The 14,614-nt window shown below is 46.1% G+C and overlaps 2 protein-coding genes across 4 annotated transcripts; one reads left to right on the top strand and one right to left on the bottom strand.

Moving 5' to 3' along the window:
* Positions 1–2,354: 2,354 nt before the first annotated feature.
* On the bottom strand, positions 2,355–6,036 carry LOC101759732 (calmodulin-binding receptor-like cytoplasmic kinase 2). Its single transcript, XM_004985641.3, has 6 exons — positions 5,647–6,036; positions 4,641–4,903; positions 4,393–4,561; positions 4,212–4,301; positions 3,034–3,326; positions 2,355–2,870 (listed from the first exon to the last, which is right to left on the bottom strand). Exons 1-6 carry the CDS (start codon positions 5,876–5,878, stop codon positions 2,646–2,648), a joined length of 1,272 nt encoding a protein of 423 aa, XP_004985698.1. The 5' UTR covers positions 5,879–6,036; the 3' UTR covers positions 2,355–2,645.
* A 3,963-nt stretch (positions 6,037–9,999) lies between these two features.
* On the top strand, positions 10,000–13,644 carry LOC101760140 (capping protein, Arp2/3 and myosin-I linker protein 3). 3 transcript variants are annotated; one of them, XM_022823562.1, is made up of 3 exons: positions 10,000–11,927; positions 12,430–12,606; positions 13,051–13,644. In XM_022823562.1, the coding sequence occupies exon 1, from the start codon at positions 10,488–10,490 to the stop codon at positions 11,820–11,822; it is 1,335 nt and encodes a 444-aa protein (XP_022679297.1). In that variant the 5' UTR covers positions 10,000–10,487; the 3' UTR covers positions 11,823–11,927; positions 12,430–12,606; positions 13,051–13,644. The 3 variants fall into 3 exon arrangements, with proteins under 3 accessions (XP_022679297.1, XP_022679295.1, XP_022679296.1); XM_022823560.1 differs by lacking the exon at positions 12,430–12,606; XM_022823561.1 differs by lacking the exon at positions 13,051–13,644 and having other exon boundaries at positions 12,430–12,790.
* The last annotated feature ends 970 nt before the right edge of the window (positions 13,645–14,614 follow it).

Consider the following 14,614-nt stretch of genomic DNA (forward strand, 5'->3'; position numbering starts at 1 on the left):
GCTCCACCCGATACTAATGGGTCCCCAACCGATACTAAAGGGGGTCACGGGGGGCTTCTGGGGAACTAGCCGTTAGACCCGGTACTAATGCTCATATTAGTAGCAGGTCAGGTCAAAAACCAACCGGTACTAAAGGTTAGGACCAATGCTTAGTTTTTCAGTAGTAGGAGATACGCGAGTAGATCCCAACTAGCAGCAAAAACCTAGAAACCGCATTGGAGATAGCACAAGCGGGGAAGGGAGGGGGAGTAGGGGTGCGGAGGCTGACCTTAGGATTAAGCATGTGGGGTGTAGAGTTCATGCACAGCTCAGCAAGTAGACCTCTGTAGGCACGGCTGCTGGCAGGACCAGGGCGGTGTGGGTGTCGACGTGTGAAGCCGGCGGTGCAGGCACGGGCGCGGGTGGTGGGAGCACGGGCACCTCAGCGCCTTAGGCTGCAGTGGAGCATTGGCGCAGAAGGACAAGCCTAGCATCTTCAAAGGATTCCTTCGGATCCGCATGGCGGATCGGGTCGTCGGTGAGCGGCGGAGTGGGGGCGAGTGGTGGAGCGAGGTCCGATCGGATCTGTACTAGGGCAGCTGAACTGAAGCGGTGCGTAGGAAGAAGAAGAAATGAAGAAACGGAATGTGGGTGGCGTGTCTGCATGCCTAATTTATTTTTTTCCTAGCTGTCTTTTTCGCCCCCGCCCCCCCTCTCTTCATCGTATATATGATCTGTTCCGTGTTCTCATTGTTCGTGTTTTGGTTTGCGCCTGCGATTTTTTGACCGAACATATATGAAAAATCCTTTATAAATGAAGAAAAAAATATAAGAGTTATATGTACATTCAAGACTATTAGGAATAAAAGGGTCTCGATAGCTCCTAGGGTGATTAGGGGTTAATTGTAGGCAAAAGTAGTTGGACCGTGTGAAAGAACGATAGTAAAAGTCATTTTTAATTTCTTATGCTTTTGAATCACGCTTACCATCTGAAACATTTCACATGCAAGTGTGAAGCAAAAATTGCCACGCACCACGTACCGTATGATAGTGATGGTGTGTTTATTGGTCATGACAGGTGTTTTTGAGAAAAAATAAATGATATACAATAATAAATTGCTTCTAGTTAAAGAAACGTGGACATTTGTTGAAGACTATTGCAGCACATCCCGTACTCCCATGGGCTTTGGAGCATTTTATAGACGGCTATCTCTTTGAAGCAACCCGGCAACCCCATGCACCCGTACAAGCAAGCAGAGACTTGTCTTCAGATATGATCACTAGGGCCGTAAAAGTTAAAACCACATCCTATGTCATTTTTAATTCGCAATTTGCCTTCTAAATCGCTAACGGGATGACCGTTCACTTCCTATGCATGCGTAACAATCCAACACTTAAAAAGCTTAAACATGGAACAAATTCTGATGACCCAAACTTCCATTCAAAAACATTTGCTTTGAAAAAAGTGTGCAACACACATCTCATTTAACGGAAGTTGCCAAAAGGACTAACCGAAAGATAATTCTGATGCTTATTGGGGGACAAACTTTTCTAGTGTTATATAAAGTTTTTATCTACCCCCTCCGTCCCAGATATAACTACGTCCAGATTTTTTCAAAGTTAAACTTTTCCAATTTTGACTACAATAACTCTAAAGACTAATAACATAAAGATTATGTTAGTAGATTTATCATAAAACCAACTATTATAATATATATTTTTTTCATTTGAAATAAATTATTTTTAGAGATATTATTGGTTAAAGTTAAAAAAGTTTGACTTAAAAAATTTAAATAGCTATATTTTGGTACGGAGACAGTAGCTATTTGCCATCTTCTCATGCACTGTTGACCCTTGGGCTTCCAGTGATAAGAAATAAATGGGTCTAATTATGCCTGTTGGAGGAAACTTCACATTGGCATCGACGGATGGAAGACGAGCACAGCACCCTTCGGCTTGTGCGCGCAAGGGGTCTCTGTCTGTCTGACAATGTGGCCTTGCTTTGCGCTTCTCTTTCCAGCACTTTTTCGTTGACGAGCTTTTTAAAAAAACCGTCAGGAACAGTTTCATATGGAACAGTTACTAAGACTCTCGTACATATGATGACATTCCCTCTCCTCTTTCCTCGTAAATGATCTTGCCTTGCCATGTCAGTAAAATTGCTGATGTGATATGTTATTTAATGGTCATGAAACTTTTAATGAAACCTCCAACAAGACTGACCTTAGATAAAAGATACTCCGATACTGTGCTGCTTGTCAGGAAAGCTCTCGGTCTCGATCCAGTTCCAAAATTACAACGCTGAGTTCTGCACCTCCGCCGCGACGGGAAGAAAAACTAAAGTTTCTCAAAACTGCTCTATCATACACAATGCATTTGCTTAGTCGGGAAAACAAGATTCTTCATGCATCCACCTTATGAGAAAGTCTACAAGATATACACACCATTATATACTTGTATTCTTACATCTTTGCTCAGCAACATTATCACACTGTGTAGGAAGACTTGTAAGGGATTTTCTGTTTGCTAGCTACTAGTAGTAGACAGACACAACATCCAGGAAGGCCATCAGTCCCGTTCACAACTACTCGCGGTAACTGAAAGAATCCCTGCAAAGCAAACTGGAACGCATCTTTTGTTCACTTGATTGCTCCAGATGAGCTACTTCAGTGCATGGCCGAGGTGGGTACAACTAACTCCCTGTAATCTTTACGTATGCTCCATAGAATCTCCGCGCATCGCCTCATGCTCGGTCGGTTCCTCTTTGTTGGAGCTAAGCATTGCAGAGCGAGCTCGAACATCTTCTCGACTGCCAGATTGATCGCGTTGTTTGCTTCCAGATTCGAATCCAGTGTTTGAATAGCATTGCCCTCCACAAATTTCTCCATTGCCTGTGAAAACCAGTATAGTACCACGTGGAGGAAGCACATTAAGACCAATGTAGACTGGTTGCTACGGTATAGTACTGCATAACTGTGTTCGCGCTGTTTCATCAGGTAATGGAAACAAATGGTGATGCAAATAAGTATGATGTCTAGAGTAACAGAAACTAACCCATTTTGCGGTAACACGCTCAATGATTGACCTCTTTGGCTCTATAGGGCGCCTTCCAGTAACCAACTCCACCAGTAGGACTCCAAAGGAGTAGACATCACTCTTCTCATTGAGCTGGTATGTTCTGAGATATTCTGGATCAAGATAGCCTGCTGTACCTTTGACTTGAGTAGAGACATGGCTAGAGTCAGTTGGAGCCAGTTTGGCAAACCCAAAGTCAGCAACCTTTGCTCGAAAATTGTTCATTAGAAGAATGTTTGAGGATTTGATGTCCCTGTGGATGACTGGATGATCTGCGTTGATGGAACAAATGAGACGGCATTTAATTGCTAATGATCCAGTGGTTAGATGTTCACAGATGATTTGTTTCGAGTTCAGTTCTTTATATGAAAGTAAAGCTATGCGACAGAAGAAGTCTTCAGTCTACCATCTGCCAATCAAGCCCAACAATGTTCAAGCAAGTTCATTGTATCCAAATTTTGCTTCAGGACATGTAGCATAGAAACTTGCATCAAATGGAAACCTGAAATTAAGCTTAGATGGTCTCTTGTAATTAGTGGCCTGGGTCAAGGCTAGTCATAAATTTGTGGAGACGAGCCTTCCAGTGTCATTCACTAGAGGATCCCTCATCAGATATTCTTTATACACAAGAATTATGGGTTCATAGCATGTAAAATAATCGATATAGTACAAACATTACTGTTATAACTTGTGGGTGTGGCATAGGTCTTACAAAAATAAGAAAGAGAAGTGTATACAGGTTCATACATTGTAGGAAGTGTATTGCAGTAATCTCAGTTAAATATTGGCTGCTTTCCCACAAGGATTATAAATTATAAATTATAAATTTTGAATGTTTGTATTTTGAGGTGTTGATTATTCTTGGCACAGCTGTTCCAGCGATATCTAATATTGGTTTCAGTTGTATCAACTCTGTTAATTACAGCAAAAGTAGGCAAGCATAGCAGACGATAACTTGATTTAACTACGAATGCTATTATATCATTTCTGAAGTAAAATAGATGAATCATGGATTATGCAACTTTTAGAGATATTTTCTCAAATCACAGGTAAATACTAGAACGTCAAGGATTATTGCTGAAACATTACACCCCAGAACAACAAGAACAATTAATATGGTAACTTAAGAAACAAAATGCAGCTGAAAGAAGATTTACCTGAGTATGTATGAAGATATGTAATAGCATGAGCCACATCAATTGCAATTTCCAATCTCATTGAGAATTCTAATACTTTACCATTTACACCTGCAAATAGCTAACCTCATGTAAGACAGTTAGAACAAGCCATTGCACTAGTACTGCAGAAGAGAAATTGACTGGACCACGACATTCTTACAGTCAAGGTGCTCTCGAAGATTCCCATTGGGAACATACTCCACAATTATCAACTGCTCGCCACCAAACTCTAGGTACCCATGAAACCTAACCAAATTCAGGTGCTCAATGCGTTGCAATGTCTCAATCTCGTTCCAGAACTCACGACCCATATGCTTGTCATAAACATTCTGGAAAGAACGGAAACTCATATAGCCTTGTAGCAAGAACTAGCTTACATAAACAGGTCATAAGAAAATAAGCACAAACCTTTTTGGCCCGTTTGACGGCGACGAGAGTACCATCAGCAAGCTGGCCCTTGTATACAGTCCCAGAACCACCCTGCCCAATCTTCAAGTTTGGTGAGAAGTTCTTGGTTGCTTTCTGGATCTGCGCCAAGGAGAATTTTGTGCTGCCAGGCATCTCCCTTTCTAAAGAATTCCTGTGCATGGGACTATACATTCCTTTAATTGATCGCTTGCTCCCAAAAGTGCTCCCACTGTTAGAACCTTGTGAGCTCACCGACTGTGAAACTGCAAATTTAACATAGATAAGGTAAGCACCTGAACATGGCAGAAAACATAATCGCCAGCACGTGCTGCAAAAATAGTCAAAAGCATTTACGTGTATTGCTGAAAGAATTCAACAGCGAGCATTCAAGGATAACTTATGTCTGCATCACTAAGATATTTAATTTCGCCAAGAGTTTGGACTAGACGGGAAAGGGCACGGTTCACCATTCTTTACATGCTCTGGAATTCTTCTTCAATCATAGAGCAAATTAACAAATGCTACCTTGTGGCAAGGGTTTGCATATACTAATTTGGTAACCGATATTAAAAAAGTTGACCAATATGAGTCTGGGGCCATGATCAAATGGCGACAGGTGGACAGCAAACAAATAAAAACTGTAAACTACAAGGTGAAGTGTCGCACACGTCCGAATAAAGTTGTAAAGTTCAGTCGGAGAGATTGATTATTGTTGCAGGAGACATGCTACAAAATGCATGTAACGAAAGGTAAGATAAGACTAAATCGTTCTGCAAAAAAAAAGTAGGATGTACTAATTAAGCACCACTTGAAGAAAATGTCTCGAAAATTGCTCGTTGCACCAGGGCATTTTTCCCAGAATTATTGCGCAATAATCTCCAGAAAAGAGCATAAAAAGGGCTAGCTTTCCTGCCAAAAATATCATCTTGGATTGAAAAGGGCACCTGAAACTGAAAGTACAAAAGCAGTGGAAAATGGGTACAGAAAAGGGCGTTTGCGTACGTACGTTGGTGGGAGGGGTGGAAGTCGTCGGACATGGAGGTCTCCGGCGAGCGCGCCTCCGGGGGCACGAAGCAGGAGCGGAAGGCGTCGAGGAAGGAGAGCCCGCGCCCGCCACCGCTCACGGAACCCTCGGGGGCGGAGGATGCCGTGGTTGCGACGGAGACGCGGGACAGCTCGCCGCTGCCGCCGGGGTCGCTCCGCCTCCAGGGCGATGCACCCCCGCTGGCGCTCCTCATCTTGGCCCTCGGGTCGGCACTGCACGAGCTAGCGAGGCTGCGGCGCGTGCGGACTGCGGAGAGGAAAGGGAGGAGGTGTCCCTCGCTGCCTTGATGGCTTGGAATTGGAAAGCTGCGGGTTGATGACGACACGGGGTTGGAGGAAGGAGCCGGGAGCGAGAAGGGTCGGAGGGTTTTGCGCTCTTTTTCGGCGCGTCAAGTTGGACTGGTTCGGATCCGGACCAGACTTTTACGCTGCACGTAGGCCCAGCCCGCAATGTTCTTTCACCGAAAGTGCTCTATTTTTTGTTCAGTGATTGTTAGTGAAACATTGTCAAAACAAAGGTTCTCTTAATTTTTAAAGCCATTGCAGTCTTAACCTTTACCTCTTCATTTTGTTTCTTTACCGGTCTATCTCTTATATTTCCTGCAAATTAGAAAAAATGATGATTGAACGGAGGAACAGTGGAGGTGGGCAATTTAGGCCCTGTTGGCTGTTTGGATCTGACCAGCTAAAATTTAGCTGTTTAGTTTAGCTTCAGCTAAATTTAGTCCGTGGGTTCCAAACAAGATTTTATACTACCAATAACACTTGCTCAGGGAGAGAAGGGACCCGGATCTTTGAAACGGCAGAGGAATTATAGATTTTTCTCTCGGGGAAGAAATGGTTACTAGTAGCACTTCCTTTGGTAAAAATGTTGACAGCCACTTCGTACGAAAAAGGATTGCAATTTTGTGGCACGCACGATGTATTGCAGTGGAGAGGCAATGTAAACTTGTACCCCTACTGCTAGAACTCCTTTATTTTTATTTTTACTCTTTTTATCTTCAAGTGCATGCCCGGCTACGGCTAGTGCTGTGCTATTTTAGTAGCCTGATTACTTTTGTCATTTGGGTGAACAATGATGGGACACTAGTAGTGCCGCACCTGTACCACGTCACTCCAGTGGGACCCAGCCGTGTGGAATTGGAAATGTCGGAGTGGAGTCAAAGTCAATCTATTGGCTTGATTGCCCACGGAGCACCTACATGCGACACACAGCCGAGGAGAGCCCGTTCCGCTCAATGGCGAGTGGGCCGGACTCATGGTCGAGATAGAAAGGAGGCTAGCGTAGGTGGAGGCATTCAATGCTGCCTCTCTGGAGTACCTCAAGTTGTGCCGAAGGCGAGAACCAGCGACCGGTGAGCAAGTGGTCAACAGCAGGTCGGCAGGCGATCTTTTTCCTCTCCATTTTGTGCTTGGGCACGAACTGCGACTGCAAAGGAAACAAACGAAAGGCCTCGCTCTCTCTCGCTGAATTACTCGGTCGCGGCACCGGAAATTCGTTCCGTGCCCGAGCAGCAGAAACCGCACGAAAGTTCCGTGTCCCCCTCACCGCCAGCGCGCGCGGGTGACCATGGCGGCCGGACGACGCCGCCGAGCGCGGGTGGCAGTTGGCACACTGCACACGCGTTTTCGCCCGGAAACAAGGCGGAGCGAGACGGCTTGGCGGTGGTGATCCAGGACAAGTGGTCGTCTCCGGCATAAATCCGTCGCTAGCAAGTAGCCAGTTCCACGGAATGAGTTTGCTGTTCCTTGCAGCAACGCGTAATTGCGGTGCACTCGTACGTCCCAGGTCGGATGGACGACGTGAGGTCACTTTCATTGCAGAATGTTCGTAGGAGCCGGGACGGAAAGTGTCTGTCAGGTAGGCGTGGGCTGGCCGACCGAACTTGATGCAGGGCCTGTTTAGTTGCCCAATTTTGGTTGTTCAAAATCACTGTGTCAGAACTGTAGCATATTGCAGCGTTTCGTTTGTATTTGTAAATTATTGTCAAGTATTGACTAATTAGGCTTAAAAGATTCGTCTCGCAAAGTACAACCAAACTGTGCAATTAGTTTTTGATTTCATCTACATTCAGTACTCCATGCATGTACCGTAAATTTGATGTGATGGGGAATCTTCTTTTTCATAGTATCAAAGTTGGGATTTTGGAGTAACTAAACAAGGCCGCAAAAGGAAGGGAGGATGGTAGTTGTACATGCGTTTCCCGCTGGTAAAATTAGGTCTGATTAGACCCTAAAGCTCTTGATCGTTCATCGATACTCGTGTTCCAGCTCCAGCTTTTGGAGGCGCTATGTTTGTAGAGCTCAGCCTCAGCAAAACTTCTGGCTCCAAGAACTCGGCCACTTGTTGCGTGTTTCTCCTTCTCATCTACTGTAGGGGTGTTTGGGAGGAGGGGGTTAAATTTAGCTCCCGCCACATCGAATGTTTGGATACTAATTAGGAGTATTAAACGTAGACTAATTACAAAACTAATTACACAACCTCTAGGCTAAATCGCAAGACGAATCTATTAAGCCTAATTAGTCCATGATTTGACAATGTGGTGCTACATTAACCATTCGCTAATGATGGATTAATTAGGCTTAATAGATTCATCTCGTGATTAAGCCTAGAAGTTCTGCAATTAATTTTATAATTAGCTTATGTTTAGTCCTCCTAATTAGTATTCGAACATCCGATGTGATAGGGCTAAAGTTTAGCCTTTATTATCCAAACGCCATATATAGTCTCACAGCCAGGGACCATGTAAATTGCTACTAGCAACGAATACAAATTTCTCCATGATTGATAGAGTGTGCAATCTTCTACTGCACGAATGCACATGGGCAATTGCGCCTAGCAACGTACTACGCGGTGCCACTTTTGTTTTTTTCTTCTAGGAGTAAAGGGCTATATTTGGTACAAGGGCTGCCGAACTGTTTTGCTCCAGCGATAAGGCCCATCAAGTGTGAGGAAATAATGTACAGGGCTACAGCCTACAGGCCAGTACACCCCCAGTAGGCCACCAGGAACAAACAAATTGGCAGCGAGCCGAAGCGGTACACGAACAATTGCAGAAACGAAAGGCCTGTGCTGGATCCATTCCGTAGGTTGTGACTTCTTCGTCCTGGATTTGGTGTGTGCACGGGTCTTCTGTCTTCGTAGAGATCGAATGCGGCTCTCGGCATCTGTCCACTTCCACTAGCGTGCCTGCACCACGAGTTGCTAGGTTTGTTCAGAGGTATTCCTTGTTCAGATAGCAAATCGTCCGAGAAACAGAACTGGCTCAGCTAGGCCTCAGGTGGTTCTTCCCAGTCAGGAGAGTGCTACACTCACTGTCAGTAGTAGTAGAAAACAAAGAAATTTGAAATGGACGTCCTCCCGTGGTAGAAGTAACTTCAAGAGCATAGTCCAAAGCACCGTATTTAATGGGCGTCAGTTCGTTACGTACCGCGTCAGCTGGGACTGTCCGTTTGCGAAATCATGAGCTGCTGGAGCCAGCAATAGATGCTGCTGCTCATGCGCATCGGTAACTGACTGTGACTGGCTCGGCATTTTACCTTTCACCAGGTCACGGCGTTTACCGCCATGATCTCGCCGCAGGACGACGGCACGGCAGGCACGAAGGACTTTTTTGGTCGGAGGTCTGAGCAACGTGCCTGGTGAGCCCGGTGAATAGTGCTGCATGAGAGTTGCTAAATTTTTTTTTAGATTTGCCTGGCAAGTTGATCGATAGTCTGTTTGGTTGGAAGTCTGTGCCTGAGAATACTAATACCATTAATGTGTTAAAGTACCTATAATCATACTATGATTAACATTATTCTTTTTTATAATAAGAATTTTAAAAACATGTTTGAAAAATTTCAAATATTTTTTGTGTCCAACATTTTACACTTAATATACTGTAAATGCGTCCATGGAAAAGGAAAAAAAAATTCATACTTCAGCTCACTGTTACAAACGTTGGACTTAATTAAGTAGCAACAAGCAATAGAAAAGCTTTTAATATATTATTAGAGGGGGCAACCTGAGCTGTTGAAGCGGCAGTCGTTTTTGGACAACTGCGTCAAGCAGATTGGCAGGACTCCATCCAAACAGTGACCCGGCAGCTTCCAGGCAACCTTCCGGCCAGGCAAATTATGCATCCAAACAGGCCCGAACCGCCCTATCAGGTATCAACGCCCGGCCGGTGCCCGTGCCGGAGCCGCGTCGGCCAACCCAGCCGCGCGGCAACCGCCACCCCCGCAGTTAATCCGGCGCCGTGAGTCCTGTGACCCACCTGACTGGAGCCGTGGAGCGAGCGAGCCCCACGCGCAGGGCGTTACCATCCGCCCCGCGCCGCACAGCAGCACAGGCTAGAACGCGCGCCGCGCCCACCGCGCTCCCACTCCCGGACGCCGCGCGGGCCGGAGCAGCGAGCGTGCGGGCGGCGCCTGGCCGCAGGCCGCGTCGGGCTCGGCGATACAGGGGTTTCTGTTTGTCCCCCGAGCAGAAACCCCTCACCCGCCAGGCCCTCTGCCGGCCGCTGCCCCCTCCACCGATTCATCCTCGTCTCGATCCCATCCGCCGCCCGCCCCCGCCCCCGCCCCGCCCCAAAGCCCACGAACCTTTTCCTCCCGTTTCCCTTCCCCACGCGCTCCGGCCCCGACCGCTCTGCCCCCGAACCCAAAAGTCGCTTTTCGGGTGTCTCGCTAGGGTTATTTGTTTTTGCAATTTTCTGGCCATGTCGTACCCGCTTGTCCCCGCCTGACTCGATTCACTCGCCTGCTGGGCTGCTGGCTGCTGCGGCGGCCTGCCATAGCCAGCTTCCGAGTCCCAACCCAATGGAGGAAGGCGAGCAGGCGGCGCAGGTCGAGCCGCCGCCGCCGCCGCCACCGCCACCGCCGCAGGAGGGAAACAAGGAGAAGGAGCCTGAGCCGGAGCCGGAGCCGCCCCGGTGCGGGAGGCACCCATCCCAGCTCCTCACCGGCATCTGCTCCTCCTGCCTCATGGAGCGCCTCTCCTCCGTGCGCGACCAGCCCGAGGCCGAGATCGTCGAGGTCGGCGCCGCGGAGCCCGCCGAGGGCTCCGGCGCCGCGGACCAGGGCAAGCTGCGGAAGACGCTCATGCTGCTCTTCCAGCTGGACGACTCCGGCAGCGGTGCCGCGAATCCGTCGCAAGGGAAGGACCCCCAACCAGCGGAGTTTCAGTTCGGCTCTGGAGGGGGAGATCGAGGGGGCAAGCGGAAGGGGCCCGGGTCGTGGCTCAGGTCCATTTTGCCGACGAGAGGGATGCGGTGGAGGAGGAGTGGGGGCTCTGTGAAGGATCCCTCGCCGCCGCCGCCGCCAAGGGGGGAGGCGGCGGATCCGAGCGCCATCAACGGTGGCGGCGGCGATGCGCAGGTGGAGCGGAAGCCGAGCTTCCGCCGCTCGTGCGAGTGGATGGCGTGCCGGGACCCGAGCAGGGGCTCCCTGGAGCCACCACGCCACTCGTGGGACGGGTCGATGGTGGGTAGGGCCTTCGCGTGCTCCTTTGCCTGCTTAGAGGAGCCACCGGATGCGGCGAGGAGGGTAAGGAGGAGCAATGCTGAGGAAGGCGCTGCGGAGACCCGAGCCGTGGTTGCAGAGAGCAGGAATGGGGGGCACTCAGTTGATGCAGGTGGCGATGGGCGGCGTTTAAGGGGAAGGGGTTCTGGTGACACTGGGATGGAGATGGCTGTCTCTGGCGTTGGAAGACGGAGGTCCAACAGGTGGAGCAGGGTGTGGGATCGCAGCATAACGAGCCCACTCAAGGAATTCGTGAGGAAGGGGGAGCATGTTCTTGAGCGGTCCCTCTCCGAGTCGAGGAAGGAAATCAGGAGGGGTAAAAATGCGGAATCAGCAGATATTAGTGGTGAATTTCATTCTGGACGCAATGGCCATGTGTCGGGCAGAGCAAGCCAAGGCGCAAGTCGAAGCTCACAGGCTGCATCCAATGGGGATGTACAGAATTTCCGGACCGATTGGCTTAAGAATAGCAAGATTGGCAGAAGCAGGAGCGTGCATTATACATCGCCTGGGAACTTGGACAACGGGATGCTGCGATTTTATCTGACACCAATGAGAAGCACGAGAACTGCAAACAAGGGGAGAAGGAGAAGCTCACGCTTGTTTGCAAGAGGGCTTTTCGGTTTCATGTGAGCAGCTGAAGTAGAATGTCAGACCATGCCATGTGTTTTAGAAGATGGCAGCAGCAGAAGCAACTTTTCTTTGCAATCTACTTGGTTTCTAAGGATTGGCAACATCGTAAGTTATTCCGACATATTCTTTCTTATAGGAGATTGTTAAGTCCCGACCTAGGCTCAAGATGCTTCAGTATTAGTTGCAGATTTGCTGCTCAGTTCTTTTAAGATGTTTCTTATAGATGGAATCTGGACAAACCTGTGCAGATTAGTATCACAATGTAATTATTTACGTTCATAATAATATTTGTATTGATTTGTTCCAAGAGTTCTCAATTCTTCTGTCTTGTTCAAGGTATATATTGTTCTAATATGTTTCTCGTCCTACTCACATGCATTATTTGTCAGTGGTTGAAAAAACTTACGATCTAAAGAATTTTCATCTGCTGTTAAATATGACTAGCATTTAGCCATAGGAATAACCAGACATCACGGTCCATTTGCTAAAATCTACACAAATAAGGCAATAAGCTGCACATATTCCTCTTTGTGTAAAAATTTTGCTTCCTATATTTGCTTGTCTTTGAAACTATTTGGGCCATTATTACAATGCTGTTCATTGGTAGCCTATAAATGGCATGGCTAGGATTCTCTCATGTGGGCTGTCATCTCCTATCATCACTCTCAAGGAAAAATCTCAAAGATGGGGTCCTTGTGCTGGGGGTAAAGCTTCCATCTGGAATCTGGAGTCCCAATTGAATCCAGCATATTTTCATGCTGAACTAGACAAAGTAATGGATTAGGTATCAACGGCACCTAAACGTCCCTTGATTGTCTTTCTATTTATTATTTTGAAACAGGATGATTGTATTGCAGATTTGTGCTTCATTGTATTGTTTATGTTATTTCATCTCTACCCACCTCACATATTATGTGGTAAATTTCTACAATGTAAACATGAATTACGAATTACATGAATTTAATGAATCTGCAAGAATACGATGTTCATCAATTCATCTTGTACGTTCAGAAGGTTGCCATTTTTTTCTTTCTTTATTTATTTCTTTTTTATCTTTTAAGAGTGGGTTGGGGCCTTGGGGGCATGATTAACTTCAAAGTCTATTTCTCTAATTTTACAAAGCGTCACTAACTGATCGGGTGATATATGAAAATGAGGGACTGTTTCTCTTTGGGAATTAATTTTCAATTGAATTTCTGCAACTACTCTGTCCGTTAAAATTTTGCAGGTTGCAGAGAATTCACACCCCCTGAATACCCCTGAATGCAATGTTGCTCTCGCATCTACTCGGTGTGGATGGCTGGATGCTGCAGAAGCATCCTCTTATCCACATGTCTCCAGCTAACAGTTCTGTTCCATCAGCATGTTTCCTTGTTTGGTAATTACATGGAGAAATTGTGCTGCTACATGGTCAGGACTTCATTGCCATTGTTGAAGCAACAATGTTCTTCAAAGAAATAACTTACAAGGGAATGAAATGCAATCATGAGCTACTGCGCGGGGGAGACTACTAGTTGCTTTCCGAATTGGCCGGAGAGACTACCACAACATACATCAAACAGATGACATCAAGAGGTGCAGATGGACTAGCCTGCCTTTCTAAATTCCCATCTTGTAGGGCACCGGCATCGAAAGCAGTCTGGTGCTTGTATTGGAATACAAATGGAGAATAGTCAGATTTGGAACTTATAACTCTCAATGTCTTTGCAAAGGTGGTAATGTGAGTCACATCAGAGGTGGTGGGGCTACAATTTTTTTTGTGTATATATGGGATTGCTATTACGATGTATAAGTTTGGCTTTGTTATTTCTTTCTCCATCAACCTGAACTTTGTTTACATGTGTAATTTCTTCCTATACATCCTGAACTTCGGTGCAATTTGGCATTGACATTTGAGTTCTCTTTATGAAATATTGAAGTATTAGTTCTATCATCATCTCAGTTTATCTACTTATTTGAGTATATTCCACACTTCTGGTGGTGTTTTAGTTGCACATGTATTCTGTACATGGTAAAAAATGGGTAATTTAATTATATCTTACTATGTAGTTTAGCTTACCAAAATATCATGGAAACAATGCAATTCACACTTAAATGCAAAATGATCCAAACATATAAGGGAAAAATCACAAAAATCATAGGACTTTTTAAAAAATAAAAACATCTGGCAATAGACAAAGCAAACATTTAGGCCCCACCAGTACAATTCACATGCACACAGTGGTCGTACATGGGTCCAACAAATCAGTCGGATGTGAAGCAATTTCCAGTTTATAGACAAAATGTGTTGATGGTGCCATGGATGTGTTTGTGTCGTGTGTACAGTGTATGTGTGTTTAAAAGTGTGGTTCAAACTCTTAGAGCGTCGTGTCGTATAAAGTCCTAGCTTTAAGTCAACTTTTATTTAATATAAGTTTATGTCTAAACTTTATAATTATGTATCTATAAGATTGTAATACGTTATTATTAACGCTTGCATATATGTGGACAATATAGAGTTGTCTCGTATTGTGATAGACAAGAGTCAGTTATGCACTCCATCGTCTCGTCCCTCCCCTGACGTGAACATGGTCATGGGTGCGTGAGTCGCCACCACTACGTGCTCCTTCGTATGGTATCCTTGAGCAACTACTGTCCTTGTACTTTGGGCTATGCACCCTCTGACGACTTTGTTCTGCCATCATTGATAGTCCATGTTTGTACTCCGTAGTACGTACACACTCAATCCTTTTACCACTTCTCAACTTTTATTTTGCAGCACTTGGAAGCTGGAACTCCGTAGCCGGTGTAGT

This window comes from Setaria italica, chromosome IX (assembly GCF_000263155.2).
Source record: "Setaria italica strain Yugu1 chromosome IX, Setaria_italica_v2.0, whole genome shotgun sequence".
Taxonomy (NCBI): Eukaryota; Viridiplantae; Streptophyta; class Magnoliopsida; order Poales; family Poaceae; genus Setaria; species Setaria italica.

Excerpts from the sequence above, each read along its gene's own strand:
- LOC101759732 (XM_004985641.3), bottom strand. The coding sequence starts at position 5,878 with ATGAGGAGCGCCAGCGGGGGTGCATCGCCCTGGAGGCGGAGCGACCCC. Across the intron at positions 4,562-4,640 it reads CCGTCAAACGGGCCAAAAAG|AATGTTTATGACAAGCATAT; the intron begins GTTTGTGCTTAT and ends CGTTCTTTCCAG. Across the intron at positions 3,327-4,211 it reads ATATCTTCATACATACTCAG|ATCATCCAGTCATCCACAGG; the intron begins GTAAATCTTCTT and ends CCATCAACGCAG.
- LOC101760140 (XM_022823562.1), top strand. The coding sequence starts at position 10,488 with ATGGAGGAAGGCGAGCAGGCGGCGCAGGTCGAGCCGCCGCCGCCGCCG.